The sequence below is a fragment of the Poecilia mexicana genome, unplaced genomic scaffold, assembly GCF_051168715.1.
Source record: "Poecilia mexicana isolate PSO_F unplaced genomic scaffold, ASM5116871v1 scaffold_17, whole genome shotgun sequence".
Lineage (NCBI taxonomy): Eukaryota > Metazoa > Chordata > Actinopteri > Cyprinodontiformes > Poeciliidae > Poecilia > Poecilia mexicana.
Window position 1 is genome coordinate 12,140,628 of NW_028263386.1, and position 18,595 is coordinate 12,159,222.

Consider the following 18,595-nt stretch of genomic DNA (forward strand, 5'->3'; position numbering starts at 1 on the left):
TTTTCAGTGTCAATGACTGTAAAACTTATATAAATAAATAAATTATCCTTTAAGGTGCAAGCAGAGATCAAAAAGTCATGGAGCAGAAGAACTTTGGCCCTTGACTTCAAGAGAAAAGCTAGAAGCGGGAGTAATACTTACAGCTATGGACCAATGGTATCACACACCAGCGTAACCAATGTCACTGCCAGAGGACCCCTGGCCGTCCATCTCACCACAAGGCTAGGGCCAGTGCCTGTAAACGGCCACAGGAACCTTCCTGGGTATGTCAAGAACGGCTCAGTCTCAGAGAACTCTGTGCCTTCCTCAGGACACATACCTGAAGAGGAGCAGTCCGCACAAACACGGCCTATCGTGGAAGAGAAACCCACTCCTGTTGTAGAGGAGGAGAGGGAGACGGTCATGTGACCTCTAGAGGACAGCATATATTGCGATGAGAAGAGGAAAGACAAATTGTGAACACTCTGTGGATGATGTGAAGGAGGAAACTGCGTGAACCAAAAATATTGGCTCTTTTCCTCCTGTAAACTGAGCCAGCACACTGCAAACTGAGGAGGCTCAAGGGAACAAAAGAGTGTCTTGATTTTTCAAGCGTGGCTGAGAGATGAAGACGGCAAGTTTGTCAAGGCAGATAGTTTTTGTCCTTCCATCTACCATCTGCCAACGAGAATGTGTGAAAGCCTAAATCAGGGTGAAGTTTCTGACTTTGACTTCACTTCCATGACTGTTTATGTAGTTTTCTGTTCGCTTACAAGGAAAATGTGTATAAATTAAGCATAAGGTTGACAAGACATCAGCCTTACTCATTTACTGTACATTAAAGGTGGGAAACTTTTCTCGGCAAGGTTTAATATGAATAGAAAAAGTCATAAATGCTACAATTTGTAAAGCATCAGTTCTACTTTGTGGCATGGTCACATTTGTTGTCCATTGACTCACATCTGTGTCAGTGTAAAAGGGAAGCTACTCAGGTAATTGGAGTCCTTTGTTGTCACACACTTTTTTTCATACTTTTCATGTGGTGTTTCAGCAAATTCTGTATCTCCAGAATCTTCAATTCTCATGAAGTTTTGTCAGTTTTGTTTTCTGTCTTTTCGGGGTTTTTTTGTTTTTTTTTACAGCTTCAGGTTTTTTCATCAATATAAATTTCAGTCTAATTATGAAGGATTGAAGTGAATCTACAAATTCCCTAATTTTCTGTTCAAAAACTATGGTCGCACTAGATCATGGAGCCAGTACTATCTAGGAACTTTCATTAAAATTTCTTGGTACTTTCCTTGAACTGACATTTTCAGGCATTATTCTGCCGGGTAGTTTCTGGAATCAAGCTTTAATACAAGTTTGACTAATCTTGGGTGCTTTCTGGGGACCTGCCAAGAACCTCCATGGACCTTACATATAGTGTTTTTCTTTTAAATCTCCTAGAACTTTACTTGTAAGTAAATATAAACAATATGTAACTTTCATAGTAGTTACCACCTACTTTCCACTACTTATAACAACTGTGCCGTGTTATAAATTGATGTACAATTTAATAACATTTTAAATGAAATTATTGAGTATTTTTAGGAGCTTGACTGTATTGTGAGTTGACTCATAATGAGTACTTTCCTGACTTCAATGAATTTTCACAAACTGTAGCAGTGTATGTATATATTTTGGCATTATGGAAGAATGTTACTTGTCACAAATATGTTTCTTGAAAATTCAATGAAAGTTTTATAAAATCTCCATAAGAGTTTCAGAAAACCATCTGATAAGTTCCATGAAATTTATATTAAATTCACCTGTAACCTCAATAAGAGCACAGTTTACATTGGGAACATTTTACAAATGAACATCAAAGTGAGAATATTTCAAGTGGATTTTGGAGTAAAAGTAGGACATGGACAGTAATGGTTTGATTTGTTATCATAAGGTCTTTATAATATTAGACCCACAGATGGATTCAGAAAACCTTAATTTCCAGTGGAGTGAAAATTAAATCCATGAGATTGCATTCCCGCAGAAGTCAAAGAGTGGCATTTACGCTGGATACAAAAGATTTTCACAAAAGGCCCATTAATGTGCTGCTTCATTTCGTTCACATTCAAGTCGCAGTGTTTACAGATCAGAAGTACATTCTAATTAAGAGCTAAATGTTGTTGCAAACATACAGTATATGTTTTGTAGCTGTTGTCGTATTTTCACTAAACTGTTAGTTAAATGAATGTCAGAACTATACGTAGACTCTAAACAGAGGTGGTAAATTTATTAACATGCGACAGATATTCATGGAGCCATTTACTGACACGTGCCACAATACATTAAACTCGGTAATTAACTTGCATGGCTGACAGTGTAGTGCATATGATTTATTATTTTATCAAAGAGAAAAGGCATTAAAAAATGTAAAACTTTCAGCATATCTTTGTATTTGTGCCCAATATTTATTTCAATTTGCCAAATCCTCCCAGAAATAGTGAAATGATGAAACACACATGTGCCATCGATGTTAAAGATATTGTTTTGAACTTAGAATCTGAAATCCATGACTATTAGGTCAGATTTTACCTCTCAAATAAACTCTTGTGATGAGGGTTTATTTATACATGTTCAGGATACACCATCATTACATCCATATTTTAAACTGCAAACTCAAATTAGAACCTAATTTTATATTTTAATTTCTTATTTTTTCAGTACTTTTGTTGGTAAATCTATGATAATAATTGCTAAAAGAGGTTAATGTATTCCAGTTCCTTTTGTCCATCTATTAAGAGACTTCTGTACTTCAGTTGTCGTTTTAGAAGGAAACAAAAACTGCAAAGTCTTACAACGGGAATTTACTTTTTTTTTTTTTAAATAAAGCCTTAATCTTAAAATAATGTTAATGCACAATGGTAGCCAATTTAAAAATAATTCAAAAGGACAAAATAAAAAAGAAACATTGAAAAAAGTGTACTTTTTGCAGTATTTTTTTTTTAGATGCACATTGTTTTTGGGGCGAAGGGGAGTCAAAACGTATGTATTTTTTTTTACACCAAATCTGTTAAACTGTCTTATGATAAAATGTCTTATCATATTGAGAGAAACACAATTTTCTTGGATTTTACAGAAGTATACACACCACCACTGGCATTGCAGAAATTTAGAAATTACTCCACGACACTTCCTTAATCCAGACATCTTCCACCTGTCTACTTACTTTCTGTCACAACTACAACACAAGATTTAGGGAATCCAATACGCCTGATGCAATGGGACAAAAAATATAGGCTCCTATGTTAGTGAATATATCTTGCAGAAAATATGTTCAGTATAAACTATTTGAATATTGTTTAGATGCCTTATGTAATAAGGTCAGCCAGAATCTGAGTTCTTTTACAAAGAAATGCTTGCAATTTTTATTTTAGCACTTTATTCTCCCTTTTATTTTTTTACAATTCTGTTCTGATTTTTTCCCATGCAAAGATTGTGTTTCAGAATTTTGAGGCCAATTTTCATAGAGCTAATGTTGTAAGTGTTTATATACCTCTTCTGGAAGTAAGTGTTTTATGTCATTTATTTATGTTGAAATGTACTCAGTGGAAGTGGTATTTAGTCTCAAGGCCTTGTGTAAAACTGTTGTGTATTGGCAGTATTTGGTTGAATACATCTTTCCCTCTCTTCAGTTCTCTGTCATTAAGGCATTTGTAGATGTCAGTGTAAATATTCTAAAAGATGGTTTCTAATCTCTTATGTTCATCAATCAGTAAATTGTAAGACAATAAATCTGTAATTTCATTTTTTTTTCTTTTTTTTGCTGCTTTTCCTTGATTTCCACTCAAAAAAATAAGACAGTGTCTGGCACGGATTTACGTTTACTTTTAATAGAATGTACAAACTTTATTTTAGAAAAGTATTGTTTTTTTTGCTGAGTGAAATATAAAACAGTTATCTTTTTCTTTAAGAGGGATCACAGTTCACTTTTGTGATTTTCTGCCTCCCCCTTTAGCACCTCCTTTGCCTCCTTTTTCATCCTTCTCTCCTTTGTCGCTCTTCTTGCCTTTTCCTTCACCACCTTCTTTCTTGGATGCTGCTTTTTCCCCCTTCTCCCCCTTCTCTCCCTTTTCACCCTTCTTTTTTGTAGAAGCCTCATTGTCATCCCCTTTCCCTTCTTTGGCACTCTTGTCTTTCTTTCCTTCCTTGCTCTTCTTTTCTCCTTTTTCACCATCCACTTTCCCGGACACTGTTGGAACCTCAGTTTTTTCTTCTGGTTTTGCAGCTGCAAAAAGTAAGAAAAAAGGGTCAGGACTTCTAAGCAGCAATCAGCTCTTCCTGGATATTTCTAGAAACAGTTGTATTGACACCTTTCTTGAAGAACAGACACAAAATGCCTTATATGGCTCTATAAGAACCCAATAATGCATCAAAAAAAAAAAAAAAATCAGCTGTCCATATCACATCACAGAAGACTTCTCTTGGAGTAATAACACTAATAACACAGCATTTCTGTGTTTTTTTTGTCAATTTAATAGAATTATTAAAAGAGGAATCTGCCTCCTGAAAGAGCTGACTCTGTTCAGGCGTTTTGCGTGATATTAGGGAATTTCATTTGTATTTTAGCTACAAGAGGTAGCTAAAATAAATGTCTGTCTTTAAAGTCTAATCTCCTTTTGTTTCCCTGACTTAGGTGTTATAGTGCTGCAAATATATCTGCATAAACAAGATGTTAAGTGCTATGTACAAATCAACATAAAAAGAAAATCCAATCAGATGTCCAGATCCGATTTAGCGAGGAAATATTAGTAGTATACGTATATAGCTTAAAGGAAGGAGCTTTACTCATGCAGCTATGGTGATAAATTTCACTTGATCAGTCCAAAGGTTCACAGGAAACAATTTTGTTACTCAGCAACAGCTTTTAAAAACTTTGACTGCTACTCTAATTGGGGGCTATGTTAAGCCTGACATGTTTTCTCTTTCTTTTGTAAACTGTCAGTCTATTTTCTTGGCATCTCATTGGTTACATACCTCGTTGACTTTGTGTTAAATTGAAGCAGAAATTAAACCTTGATTTTTTTTTCTTTTTTTCTACTAATTCGCCGTTACAAAATGACATTTATGTCTGGAATAATTTATCACATAAAATACAGTGATGTCTCCAGATTTATATGGAATTACACACCTTCTACTTGGAAATAAGCAGGTATAAGTGGAGGTGAAAGTAGAGAAATGAAGAACACACACATAAAACTCTATATAGTTCTTCTTTATTCAGTGGGGAACATTTTGGATAAGGAGGGAAGATGGAAGGTAGTTAAAGACTAAGCCTTGTGACTTCCAGCATTTTTTTTTCCCTACTCACTGACTGTAAGATATAATGTCTCTGAAAGAGGAGAAGCTCATTATTTTTCTTACTTGACTCTACTGTCCCAGATATGTTTCTCCTCTTGGCACGTTTGAATATATGGCAGTATAGAGACCTTCAATCTTGTAGAAAGTTTTGAGATCAATGTCGCAGGCCAGTTTATACTCTTCACGACATCTAGGCCCAGTATTCATACAAACATGCATTCCTCTTAACTTTTTCTCCTTAGAAAAGGAGTCAGGAGGTCCATGGTAAAATCATAGGTAAAGATGAATCATTTCAAGGCTTTAGAGAAATGCCAACTCCTCGGTTTTCAACACCAACAAGAACTCTTAAGGTTCTTCAGTCTGAAAATTAAAAATGAAACGCTCTCAAAAAGCCAATAGAACTCTAGGATTACATCAAGCTATTTTGAAATTCTTTATAGGTGTTGGTATACTTCCCAAAAAGAGACTGACATAGTTCTTTGTCATTCTCAAAAAATGACCAGAAGAAAAACATATATACAGTTTTTTTTATTTTTCATTAAAGAATCCATGGCATGGCCAAAAGTTTGGCATCCTGTGTTTATTTATTTAAAAAAAAGTCTGTGAAACATAATCAGGAATTTCTTCTCACTGTGAGACAGATACTGCTTCACATTCAGTGACGCCATTTTCAGCATGTATTACGAGTTCTTCCGGGATGTCAGAAGCTGTTACCGATTTAATGTCAGACACACCATCATCTTGACATAATCCGGAAGGAGATGCATAAATTTACATATTTATTTAGATTTTTTTGCTGCCTTCCTGCTTAAGTCATTCAGAGGCAAACATTGGAGCAAAGTTTATCAGACAGAACAAGTGATAACTCCGTGCTCATTTTCAGCATTTCATTATGGTTACTGTCCCCCCTCTTATCCCAGTGACATGGTTAATTAGCTGCATAGTGCCACGGATGAATATCCACATGCTGACATCAGAAACTAAAGCAATGTGGAGCAACAGCAACTTCATCATGTTCTTTTTATTCTCTGATGCCAATATTATTTCAGACATGCATCATGGGAAAAACACTTAAGCGTGTAATTGCTCTATATCAATTACACATTACTCAATGAACGCATTTCCGTGACCACAAAGAAGATGGAGCAGAATCAGCAGAGAGGATAAGATTCTTCTGACACATTAAAAGAAATGGCACCTGAACTAAATAAAACAGATGTAAAAGAACAGTCATTATAACAGCAGAGTCCAAACTATTTACTTTATTCAAATCTAATCCCACAGTTAGGAATACTGATGGGGGAGATACAAACAAACAGGAGGAGGAACAAACACCATCCTATGCAACATTTAACACAAGGCATGCTGCATACATGGCAAATCAATCAGGTTCTTTTCATTGCAGTTTTGCTATTCCAGCTGTTTCAAAATTCGTGTACAAAAATATCATGCAAACATTCAAAAATTTCACAACTCAACCTAGAGGTGCTTTTTGAGATGCTCTACAGGGTGGCAAAAATTGGGGTATTTTGTCCCCCAGGTTCTTGGGGATTTAGACATGCTTAGATGTGTAAATCAAGTGGGATACTTTACTTGCTGTTGCTGCTGAAGTTGGAATTTCATTAGCAACTTCAGGTATGCTGCTAATTTAAATGGCTTTTTTGTGTTCTTTTGGAAACCGTTGACACATTTGATCATATTTCATTCAAAATCTGAAATACAGTAATTATAAATTCATTTGATCTTTCAACATTGAATACAATGAACAGAGATAATTTTAAAACACACTTTGAGAATATGCAACCTTTATAACAATAAAAAAAACCCACTAAAGAAGCATTTTGAATACTTTTTTGGCATTGAGAAAAAATATCAATAGCACAATTTTGACCAGTCAGACCTGGACCTAATTATTCTACACTAATTACAGATTGAAACACAGCTTGTAATATTTAATGTTTTATCCATAAGTTGGAGAAGAATGGACTTTTACATTTCTAAAAAATTCTGCTGAAATATCTGTCAATATTCAGTGCTGTGGAAATGGATTTACCACTTTTCAAATGTATTCTGTTTTTGCTTTTTTTGTCAATATATTTTCATTAAAGCAAGTTTTATTATTACAAGAACCAGTATTTGAATGATTTTCGTTGTAATTAAAGAACAAAGACTATTCAAATCAATGTATTCTTGTGCAAGAAAGTTACAACCCTCTTTCTTAAATTACAACTACATGAGCTCTAATTACTGCCACACCTTCAGAAACCAGAAATCGCCTAAATGGATCTTATCTGACAAGTTGAAGACCTCCAACATCAATACAACATTTAACAAGTTTAGGAAGATGTGAAAAAATAAGCCAATGGTAGCGATTGCTTTGGAAAGGATTACAAATAATGTTTTGAGACTTTGATGTCTTAAATAAAAGCCAAAACAAAGGTTTCAGAATTACCTAATCAAAGTCTAAAATTCAATCCAAATGGAATGCTGTAACTAATCAGAATCGGTTGCTTATGCTTGAAAAAAAACTGTGACTTGATTAAAACCAATTTGACAAAAAAGAGTTGGCAAAAATGTTTCTACAGCAATGTAAACAACTTTGTTATCTCAAACACCTTATGGCAGTTGTTACCACAGAGAATGGCAGGAATTATTATTAGATGTTATAAGGGTTATTACTTTTTACATAGGGTCATATTGGCTTATATAGCTTCTTCCTTTAATGAATTAAACCATTTCCAAGCCGTAATTTGTCTGTACCAGAGTCAAATTCGCCTTAGGTTAAAGAGTGGTAGGAGGGGTATTTTTTTTTTTCTTTTACCACCTTGTACATAAATATCATACACACTCCCAAATACACACCAAGTATGGTGAAATCCACAACTGCCAAGCTGTTCTAACCAAATCTTATTGTTAAAACCAGCACCATGTGTACTTGGTAGTTTCATTAAAGTTTCATTAAAGAGGACATCACTACTGAGCAAAGCCTGAAAAGTTTCAGCAAAGCCTGAAGATTTTGTGCTTTCTTTTCTGGCAGCATTTTGGAAGTGCTACTTTAGTCAAGCTAAACAAGGGATTGATTTAGCTTTTGCCACCAGCAGTTTTTAACGAAGATTCAGCAAGGGCTGAATAGAGAGCGGAATAAAAGCATTTTGGATAAATGAATGAAGGGTGCTTTTAGAGTGGCTCCTACTGTAAACACTACACTTTGCAAAGCAATTGAGCCAAAGAGGAATGGCTGAAGGAAGATAAGAGCAGAAGAACAGGAGAAAAAAAAAAAAAAAAGCATTATCCCAGCTCTGGCAAAGACAGAGTGCTAGGGTGGTCCTCGTTGACAATAACCCCAGAGAGGGGGCTGCTGTTAGGGTTTTGAGTCTGGACCTGCTCAGACACTGTCTGCAATGCAGAGGCATCTGGGGTCGCTGGAAGAAAAGGAGGAAGAGAAGACAAGAGAAAAGGAGAGGAAAAGTGGAGATTATAGGAACAGAACTTTACGAGACAAGTATAAAAATGAAGAAAAATTTAAGAAAGATTTAAGAGGACAGTGTGAAATAAAATAGTTGTTAATCAGAAAGTGTGTTTGAGACAATAATGAGTTTTCTGTATTTTATTTTAAATTTAGTGTTCACTGCTATTCTCTGCAAATTGCAGATACACAGAAATAAATCAATTTCAATCGTGAACTGTGGCATTGAATAAAAAGCACTGCGGATACAGATGTACAAACAGCCTCTGAGAAAGGCTGTTTCCCCCATCCGTTTTTCTCCCATGTCAGAAAGAGCTGAGTTTTTAGCTTAAGAAGTATGGCACAGAAGGGAAATTAAACTGCTAATGTCAACTTCAGAGTTAAAGCCTGCTGTTGCTTTTATTACCCAAGGACTTCTGTCATGTGAAAATTCAAATGGTATTACAGAGAGGTACTTACATCCTGGGATCTCAGTCAGCTCATTCAGTGGTGGCACTGTCTCTAACGTGTTGGCATATTTTTTGGCAGCTTGTCTTTGTGCATGCCGTGCCTCAATTTCCTTTTTTGTCCGTGGGATACGGCATTTGAAAATACAGCACAGAGTAATAACTGAAAGAAAGACAAAAAAAAAAAAAGAAAAAAGAAAAGGACATAGTGAGTTTAAATGATTAAAACCTCTTATTCATCAGGAAAGTGCAACACGTTGCATTTAGGAGTAAGTTAGCAATTACACATCCTGGAGAGATGTGAGTTATGACTTCTTCATTTAGAACAGCCCAAAGAGAACCTGTGCTTTCTACTGAAGCTGAACTACAATGAGCAACGGGAGCAAATGCACAGCAAAGAGCAAGATGCACCGCAAAATGAATGATGCTAACTCCAAAACACACATAAAGCAACAAATGTGGCAATCACAGAACACAGAAGCAAAAACCTAACACCAGCAAAATAAATGCAAAAGAAAACTGCTACAATCACAATTCACTCCACAAAGTAGAACAGCTTCAGACCACCAGGAGGAGTCTGTAGTAAGTAATATTATTAAATATGTTGCTGTTGTAGTATTGCAAAAGACAGCACAGCAAAAGACATAAAGTATAATGCAGCTTTTCTACTTTCTTCCAACTTTCTTCTGGACATCCCATTAAATCATGACATCTTTTCTTTACTGAGAGTCCAGTCGCATATGACTTGGTGGTGAACTCTCATTAAGTGGTCTGGAACACTTGGAGCAACTTTGCATCCTTTGTTTTTTTCTATTTGCAGCATTTTTCCTTTTGCTTCTATTTCTTGTGGTTGCAGAAATGTGTCTATTTTTTTCTTTTCCATTTGATTTAGTGGTTTTAGACTTTTGCTTCTCTTTTCTGTGTTTGTAGCATCTTTGCTGCATTTGTTTTTTGTGTTTGTGTGTTTTGGGGTTTGCAATATTTATGTGTTTGCAGAAGGTTTTGCCATTTGCCATCCGTTTGCACGGAAGATAACTATAAATACCAATTATCTTCCCGGTCTTCTTCAGTCAGACTGCCTCCTCAAGAATTTGATTTCAGCTGCTAACAGTTTCCTCTATTTGTTTTGACCTTTAAACCTGGAAACTATGCTTCTGATCAGCTCTCCAAGACCGTGTCTTTTTTTGTTCTCGTTTTTGCATGCTTTTTCCTGTTTGTGCAAATCAATAATCTGTTCTCTGAACTCTCACATAGTTCTTGTGTGATTAGGGGAATCTTTCTATCTCAACCACACAAATGAAACTCTTACTTGGTCACATCAGGTGAACTTGAGACCTTACAACCTTCTCAAACACTTTGCTTTTATAAAGAATTGCATTGTATAGGTTTCAGACTGTAGTCACTGAAAGTTGAATTTGGATAAAATCCTTGCATTTTTCTTGTGCTTTACTATTAAAACAATTTTTTAGTCAACCTCTGAACATTTCTGAGTTTCCCTAATAAATCAAAGTTGCAGAAGGGGTTACATAACGGTAGATTTCTTGTAGTCATACCAGTAAGAAACTGAACTGACAAAGGCATACTTACCAACAGCCAACACAAACACTGAAAAGATTCCAATGACCTGCCATAATCTCAGCCCCCAGAAAACGACAGTCTCTGAGGTGACAGGGTCCGGCTTCTTCGGGGGAGGTGTGGGTAAAAGCTATAAGCAAATGACAAAACAAACAAACTTTTCACACAAACCAGAATTTTGCCAATATAAAGTGCAGTACTATATATGTCTCTAATAAAGATCTCTGATAATAGTACTTTGCTGCTAGGCAATTTGCTACAGATGTGTGTAGAAGGCATTTTGAAACATTTATTTCACCACTGACCTCTATAACTGGAGCTTGGGAAAGGACAATTATACGTTCTCCCAAAAGGATTTTGTTGTCGGTGCTACCACAGAGCATCGCCCCCCTCTGATAAAACCATCAAGAGAAGGTTTCCCTGGCTGCTGTTTATTGATCACTTGACTGGATGTGGAAACTCTACACTTAAATCTATGAAGCACCAAGTAATTGATCTAAAAATAGGCCATTGTTCTGTCTGCTACAATTACTGAAAACACTGCAAGGCGATAAAAAACGAAGAAAAGAGAAGCTGGATGTGGATACAGAATTAAAACAACACATTAGAGCTTTTTTCTTGTTAAAACCAAATTATTTCAGATCTTTATCTTTATCTAGGTTTAATGCAAATTCCAAATTAGAGCTAATAAGTTCACTGATCTATGTTGTTCCTATCAGTACTATCTGTAGGAACACCAGGTTTTGGTGTGTTGTCACAAAGTCAGACAGAGTTACACATTTTCACAGGTTTTAAATATCTCATATCTGCAAAGCTGCTTGTTGCTTTAAATTGCGATTGCTGTAACTCAGTCAGTGGGAACACTTCAATGCGGAGCCGTTTGTTTCTCTACATTGCAGATGCAGATGTGACACACACATCACATTTAAAACCCCAGTCCCAGGTCAGACTTTAAGATGTTTTCTTCACCCGGTGCTCAGCTTCGTTTATCTTTCCATCAACACCCCCGCCCGATTGTTGCCTATCCCTGCTCAGCATCAACCCAGAGCATGATGCTGTCACTACCATGTTCCAGTGGAACATAGAATGTATGCTATGCAATGATAGTTTTCCTTACCACAGAAGGCTTTCTATGTTGACCAAAAAATAACATTTTGGGTATCAACCTGGTTGGCAAATCTTCAGAACAAGTCTTATGAAGAAGCTTACTTCAAACTTCTTATGACTTCCTTTCAATGATGACATTCCTTATGTCATAAGTGGTGTGTATGACGCGAGACAACTGGGTATGCATTTGAAAACTCTGCCAGTTTTCATTCCTCTTCTTCATGTATATTATAGGCTACTGTGCAACAAGCTAAGTAAGATTTTACACCAGATATTTATTAAGCATTTCAAGTATTTTACCACAAGCCTGAACTTCAGTCATTTTGCTTTCAAAGCTCAAAAGGCAGCATGTGAGCAGCCACAGGGACTCCCTCTAGAGGTTTCTGGCATTTGCTCTTATCTTTAATGAAAAACCTGTTCGCGTCACATTAAACTTGAACTGTTATGCATAGCATAACAGTTCAAGGCATAGCCTTTTGATAAATGAAAATATGTTATATGCGGCATTTTTTGTACATGAAAAAAGAGTGCGTTCCTCCAACAGAAAAGGCAAGAATACTTTGTGTATGTGAACATATAAACCTTACCTTTAAATCTAGTTTCTAATACTTGAGTCCTAGTTGTTTTTATTTCCCATGGGGAACCGTTTTGGTAATTACAACATCTGACTTGTCTTAGATGCTGTAATGTTGCTTTTGTCTGTGAAGTCGCTCATTCCCCTTATATGTTTGTGCAGATTTTACACAAACTGCTCAGTTTCTAAATCATTTCTTATCACCTTTTAGCTTTTTTTTTCTTTTTATGTCAGACCAGAATGAAAATCAACTTATCTCTCTTCTGTTCAACCCAAACACCAAAGTAACAGTTAAAACCAATACTTGTCACAACAACTCTGCTTAGCTTTTCACACCGGCTCACGCAGTCATGTTTTTCTATTTTCCCGCAAAACCACTCAATCCCAGTAAGAAGACAAACAAGCCGGGCACCCAATCAAGTGACATAAATTACGTTTATGGATGCTATGTTACGCAACTAAACACCTGCGCCTATATCTGTGAAGACTATGTTGGAGGACATGGCGTGCCTTCAGGCTCTTACCTCAGGATCCGGGACCTGGGAGAGCACAGAGGACAGGCACTGAGACAGCAGCAGAGTTCTCCATCCCCACAGGAGGAGCTGAGGTGGGCATCCAGACTGTTCCCCGACCATTCTCTCCCCCTGGTTCTCCCTGCAGCCACCCTGCCCCCTCTTCCCCCTTCTTCCTTCTGCTCTCTCTTCTTCTTTCTCTGTCTGCCTGCCTGCTTACACTGGCGCCGTTTACAGGACGGGACCACAATGGCCCTTTAGTGATTGATAGCGAGAATGATACTGATGGCCATCCACTGCTGTTTCTTTTGGCTTTCCACCACAACACAATCCGAACCAAAAAACACAGAGTGGTCCCCTCTGCACCCAGCTGGAAACTACTCCAGTACAATGGAGGGAGCCAGTCTTGCAGTTGGGGGACATTAATTAATTAGCAGAGCTGGTGTAGTTTACAGCCGGCTCACCCAACTGAGGACAGGCAGTTAACTAAGAGAGGGGGATGGGCTGTGCAGTTGGCCACGATGAGATCAACCTATTCAGGTACAGCGAAGCGAATGGCTGTGAGTCATTGCTTTTACAGCCTCTAAGGTTGTAGATTGAAAATCCTCACAGCCTCATCCTTTCAGAGTGGCAAAGTGTGATAAGCTGAGCTGCTGCTGACTCCAATGTTTTCAACAGGCGCTTGTCCAAGGAAAGTAAAAAGAAATGAAGAGTAACTGCTACAACAATGGCATAGACTGCAGTGAATTGTTTTTTTTTTTTGTTGTTTTTTGTTTTTTTTCAGTTTAGTGAAAATATTTTTGCCTGGCTGACTCTTATGGGTTTTTTTTTTTTATTACAAGTACAAGAATCAATTTTATTAATGAAAAAATCCTCAAATGAAGTGAATTTAATGTTTTTGACAACATTTTCAGCTTTTGTTTGAAAATATGTTGAAAATACATTGGTGATTTAATGATATTGGCAATTTTTATTATTATTATTATTATTATTTATTTATTTATTTTTTTTTACTATTATTATTATATAGCATACAGGACAACAATTCCAATGACAATATATCTAAAATTGAACTTTTTGTCTTGCAGTTAACAATATATCAACCATGCAATGTAACGTGGTGGTAGCAGCATAATGCTTGGGGATCTTTTTCAGCACAGGCTGGGCAGTTGATCATAGCTGTTGTGAAAATGGTTGCACTGACGTTCAGAATAATCTTGGAAGAAAACCTGTTCAGGTTTCAGTCTCAATCTCAAACTTTACTAACAATTTTTTTACTAGCCAAAAAGTCTTTTTTTATAATATTTGTTTTTATAACATTATATTTTCTCTAATTTAAAGAATCCACGAAACTTGAGATTGGGACAGAACTTCACTTTCAAGTCGGACAACGACCGTAAAAAATCCTTCAGAGCCAAAATAAAATTGTTGAGATCAGAGCTGGTCAGAGATAAATTAGAGAAAATATGATCTTATAAAAAACAAATATCATAAGAAGATTTTTTGGCCAATAAGAAAATTGTCTGTAAAGTTTGGAACTGACTCCCGATACCTGAATGGAGTACTGCAAGATTAAAGGACCTCATTGCCACAAATTAAGAAGTTGTTAGAGTTTAAGGTGGCGTTCTTTATGAAACTATTTCTTAATCCAGTGACATAAATATGGTCATGTAAGCCTGAATCAAAGTGTGCACCCGAGTTTAGGTCTGGTGACAGCAATGATCACAGCCCACGATTGACGTCCTTTTCATGTTCATCAAAAGAATCCTTGACCTTTTAATTCCAAAGGATGAAGGTATTGCCGTCCTGAAAGAGGCCATATCCATCAAGGGAAAAATGGTTTATAACAGGATAACAGTAGTGATTCAAATTGTCAGTGACTTTTTCCGCTGAGGGGATAAGCGGATCAAAACCAGTTCTGCAAAACAGAGTTATCCTCAGAGCCACCAGCTCCTTTTTTGCTTCTGATATTTTATTAAAACTGACACATCCTCTATATTATATTCAGAAGAGCGGTGGGTTTCACTCATGGCCACACTGTACATTTAAAAGGGCTAGTTATAACATTATAAAATGTGGTTCAAGTAAAATAAAACTCTCTATAATGATCATGTGACTGAAGTCATATGATCATTATGTACATGTTGTTAGGGGACATTAAGTTATTCCTTAAACACTTTAAAGTGTTTCATCAGTGTTGTACAATGAGTGCTAAACATTAGATTGTGCATCAATGCACTGGAGAGATATTTAGTTGTTATATTTATGTCACTTAGTTTGAACATCATCGTATGAATGTGTCCTCTGTGGCAGCCATCTTGTAATGCCAACAGCTCTTTTACTGGAATTGAGCTGGCACAAGTAGGAGTTTGACTGGTTGATCATTTGTGGAAATTTTGTAGAAATGTAAAGCAATTAAGAGAAGCATGAAGTGAAATATAAACTGGATATGTTTTTGTAGATAAATAAATAATAAAGTTCTGATTATTTATGTGAAACGTAATCTTTTCCTTCTTATAAATAACTTTCACAGCAGGTCAAAATCTACAAAGCCAAGATACCTGTCTCATAGGACATAATAGTAATAATAATAATAATAATAATAATAATAATAATAATAATAATAATAATAATAATAATAATAATAATAATAATAATAATAATAATTACTGTGTAGTGAACATAAGCTCCCAGATTTGACCTTTCACAAACATTTAATTGTCTTCTACCAAAACACTGAATAATTTTGTGTAGTGTGGCGTGGATTGTGATGTGTCTTCCTCTGCTGAAAGAATGTTTTGCACAATTTATTTTTGACCAAATCAGTCGAAAATTTTTAATTGCAATAAGTGATTTTGTGTGTTATACAATTTCTATTACCAAATCAAATTTCTGTTAGTTTGTCCTCTGCTTCTTCATGGACTCAGTCACTCTGTGACTTTCTACACAGTCAGAGCGTTTTCCTGAACTCACCAACATCCAGAGAAAGCCTCCGCATTACTGATACTATCAGATCACAAGAAATATTTTGTGCAATATTTATTGAGATATCCACCACATGTAAGATTTTACTAGTTCATTATCTTTCTAGAGAGCACCAGTTTATAGATCCCGAACCATCACTTTTGAGTGCAGTGTTACGCTTTTTTTGTCACTGCTATTTTGGCCCACCAAATCTTGAGAACAAAATGAGTCCACAGTTGTTGCTCTGTTTTCAGTGACTGTATGTGCAGAAGGTCTCAAACTGTGTCGGTGGGAAATTTGCTGCTGAACCCACAGTGTGAGGTTGATTTGTTGCTTTCACTGCAAGCAGGTTCCTCCTGAGTGTTGACATTAGACACAGAGAGGAGATGAGAAAATAAAGACGGTAAAAGCCCCTGCAGGACACAGCCAGAAGCAATGTAAAAATACTGATTAAAAGTGTCTGAGCCACAAATATCATTATTCTAAAATATAATATATTCTGTCATAGTTTAAACACACATTCTCTCATGTATTTTCTTTTTTTTTAAAGGAATGTTATACAGTGTTGTACAATCAATTACAACACAGGAGGACATTTTACTTGCAGATCCCTGAGATTGCTTACTCAGAATACATAACTCATTTTCCAAAGGTTATCCTGTCAAAAGCAATGCAAAATAGATTCAAGATGACAACACAAACATCTTAAAGATGCACAGTTAATACTCAAAAAACCTCTGAGTAAGTGCTTTATCTCAGCCCGTGAATGCTTACTGTAGCCGGTTGAGTTACTTTTTTTCATGATGTGTGACTTTTTATGTTGCAGATTATGGGTATTTTTTGTTTTTTGGTATACTGTTTTTCTTTCCTGAATTTCTTTTTTTCTATTTTACGATCTTGTAACATTATTGTCTTTGTTTCACACCATCATTTTATTTTCATATTTTGTTCCTCCTGCTTTCTGTTGTCACAGATATAAAACAAACTCTGGCTCTCTTTTCTTAGGCCCCTCTTGTTAGTGTTTATTTCCATGTAGAATTTTGTTCGTGTTTCTGTCAGTTCGCATTATTCTGTCTTACTCTTTTATTTTTATTTGTGTAAAGAAAAGTTTATTTGCTCCACATTCTTGCCAAACTCTGTCATCCTACTTGGAGGTTTGTATACCCACCTTCTGAGATGTTCAAAGTAAATGAATGTATTCTTGGCTTTCTAGCATGTGTTACCTTCTCAGTATTCCTCCTCACATTTTCCTATAATATCTTGGTTGGGAAGTGGCAAAGCTAGTGCAAAACTTCTGTACTTTTATGTTATTTTTATTGTTCACTGTGGAGTTCCACATGTGTTCAAGGTTTTTACTACATTTTTAGAATTTAATTTTATTCATTTGATGTAATAAAATGGAATAAAATACAAATAAAGTAAAGTGCTGCCAGCATATATTTTCTTTATTAATTTATAGATTCAAGGAATTTTTTTATTGTCATACCACTTTGCTTGTTTGTGGTACAAAATCCTGAGTCATGTTCCAGATTAAGAAATTTAATCAGTTTCATCACACAGCATTTAACATGTACAGTTGCTCTAGTGCTTAGAATTTCTGAATTTTCATAAAATGCTTTGTGTTAGTTTTTTGAGAATGATTTGATTGGATGCTGATTTTAAAATTTAAAATTTAGATTTAGGATTTCAAAGAATTGGCAAGTTTACTCCGTAAAGGTGAGATGTTTTTCTTTATTGCCTAACGTTTTAGTTCCAGCCAGCTTTGCTTGCTATGCTTTTGTGTACCCGCATCAAAAATAATCCTATGCATCTATGAAAATTACTGTATTGAAAGGCTGGTGATTCAGTTCAGAGGGAGCTTTTACCTTCCTGGAACGACAACGTTCAAACGTGCAAATATTCATCTTCCTCTGAGCTGAGTGATGCAAAGTTCAGAACTGCAGATCCTGACACCTAGTTTAGTTCATTTAGTCTAGTTCAACACAATGAGTCTGAGCAGTTTCTTTAAGAGCGTTCTCTGGCGTCAAAACCTGTTTGACCTCAAAGGCTTTTCCTTCTTTAAAGTTACCTTTCTGTACTACGCACTCCCTCAGATTTGAGTATTTAGGCTCCAAAACAGAGAGAGAGAGAGAGAGAGAGAGAGAGAGAGAGAGAGAGAGAGAGAGAGAGAAAGAGACACTGATAGATACTTTTGACTCTTGATTAGCAAATATTGCTATTAAGGTTCAATCTCAATTCCGTGCAGAAAAGTTACTACTTTATGTTTACCTATTAAAATTAAGTTCTTGTGTTAACATTGTAAAACTAAGAATAAATATATTTTTGTTATATAATCATATCCTTCTCTAAAAATATACACATTGAGTGACAGCTAGTTGTTTTTTAGAACTGATTTGAGACTAATTAAAAATATTATTGCTTATTAATGAGAATTCTGACTTTTAGTACATGGATATAATTAACTAGCTTATTAGTTGCTGCATTTAATGAGCTTTTATTATAGTTAATAATAAATGTTCCTTGAATTTGTACTTTGAAAGAGTCTTTCATTAATGCATTTCTAAAGAAGTACAATACATTGATCTTCCTTTTCTCCTACTTTGGCTGGTTCTTGGAAAAATCAGCACTGCAG

General features: G+C 35.8%; 2 protein-coding genes across 2 annotated transcripts in view; one reads left to right on the plus strand and one right to left on the minus strand.

The window, feature by feature from the left end:
* Window positions 1-3,765, plus strand: part of pth1r (parathyroid hormone 1 receptor) — a 65,079-nt gene extending 61,314 nt beyond the window's left edge. The window contains exon 13 of the mRNA XM_088014479.1: window positions 55-3,765. Coding sequence (XP_087870605.1) covers window positions 55-408 — 354 coding nt within the window. The 3' untranslated portion in view covers window positions 409-3,765. The remainder of the gene's footprint in view (window positions 1-54) is intronic.
* Window positions 3,766-3,883: 118 nt separating this feature from the next.
* Window positions 3,884-14,399, minus strand: tmie (transmembrane inner ear). Its single transcript, XM_014980926.2, has 4 exons — window positions 13,012-14,399; window positions 10,819-10,936; window positions 9,245-9,394; window positions 3,884-4,246 (listed from the first exon to the last, which is right to left on the minus strand). Exons 1-4 carry the CDS (start codon window positions 13,120-13,122, stop codon window positions 3,945-3,947), a joined length of 681 nt encoding a protein of 226 aa, XP_014836412.2. The 5' UTR covers window positions 13,123-14,399; the 3' UTR covers window positions 3,884-3,944.
* Window positions 14,400-18,595: the final 4,196 nt, after the last annotated feature.

Bases quoted from the DNA above. Each gene is read 5' to 3' on its own strand.
- tmie (XM_014980926.2), bottom strand. From the start codon at position 13,122: ATGGTCGGGGAACAGTCTGGATGCCCACCTCAGCTCCTCCTGTGGGGA. The intron at 10,937-13,011 runs GTAAGAGCCTGA...ATTTGCTTATAG, and splicing joins CCCAGGTCCCGGATCCTGAG to CTTTTACCCACACCTCCCCC. The intron at 9,395-10,818 runs GTAAGTATGCCT...TCTTTCTTTCAG, and splicing joins AGTGTTTGTGTTGGCTGTTG to TTATTACTCTGTGCTGTATT.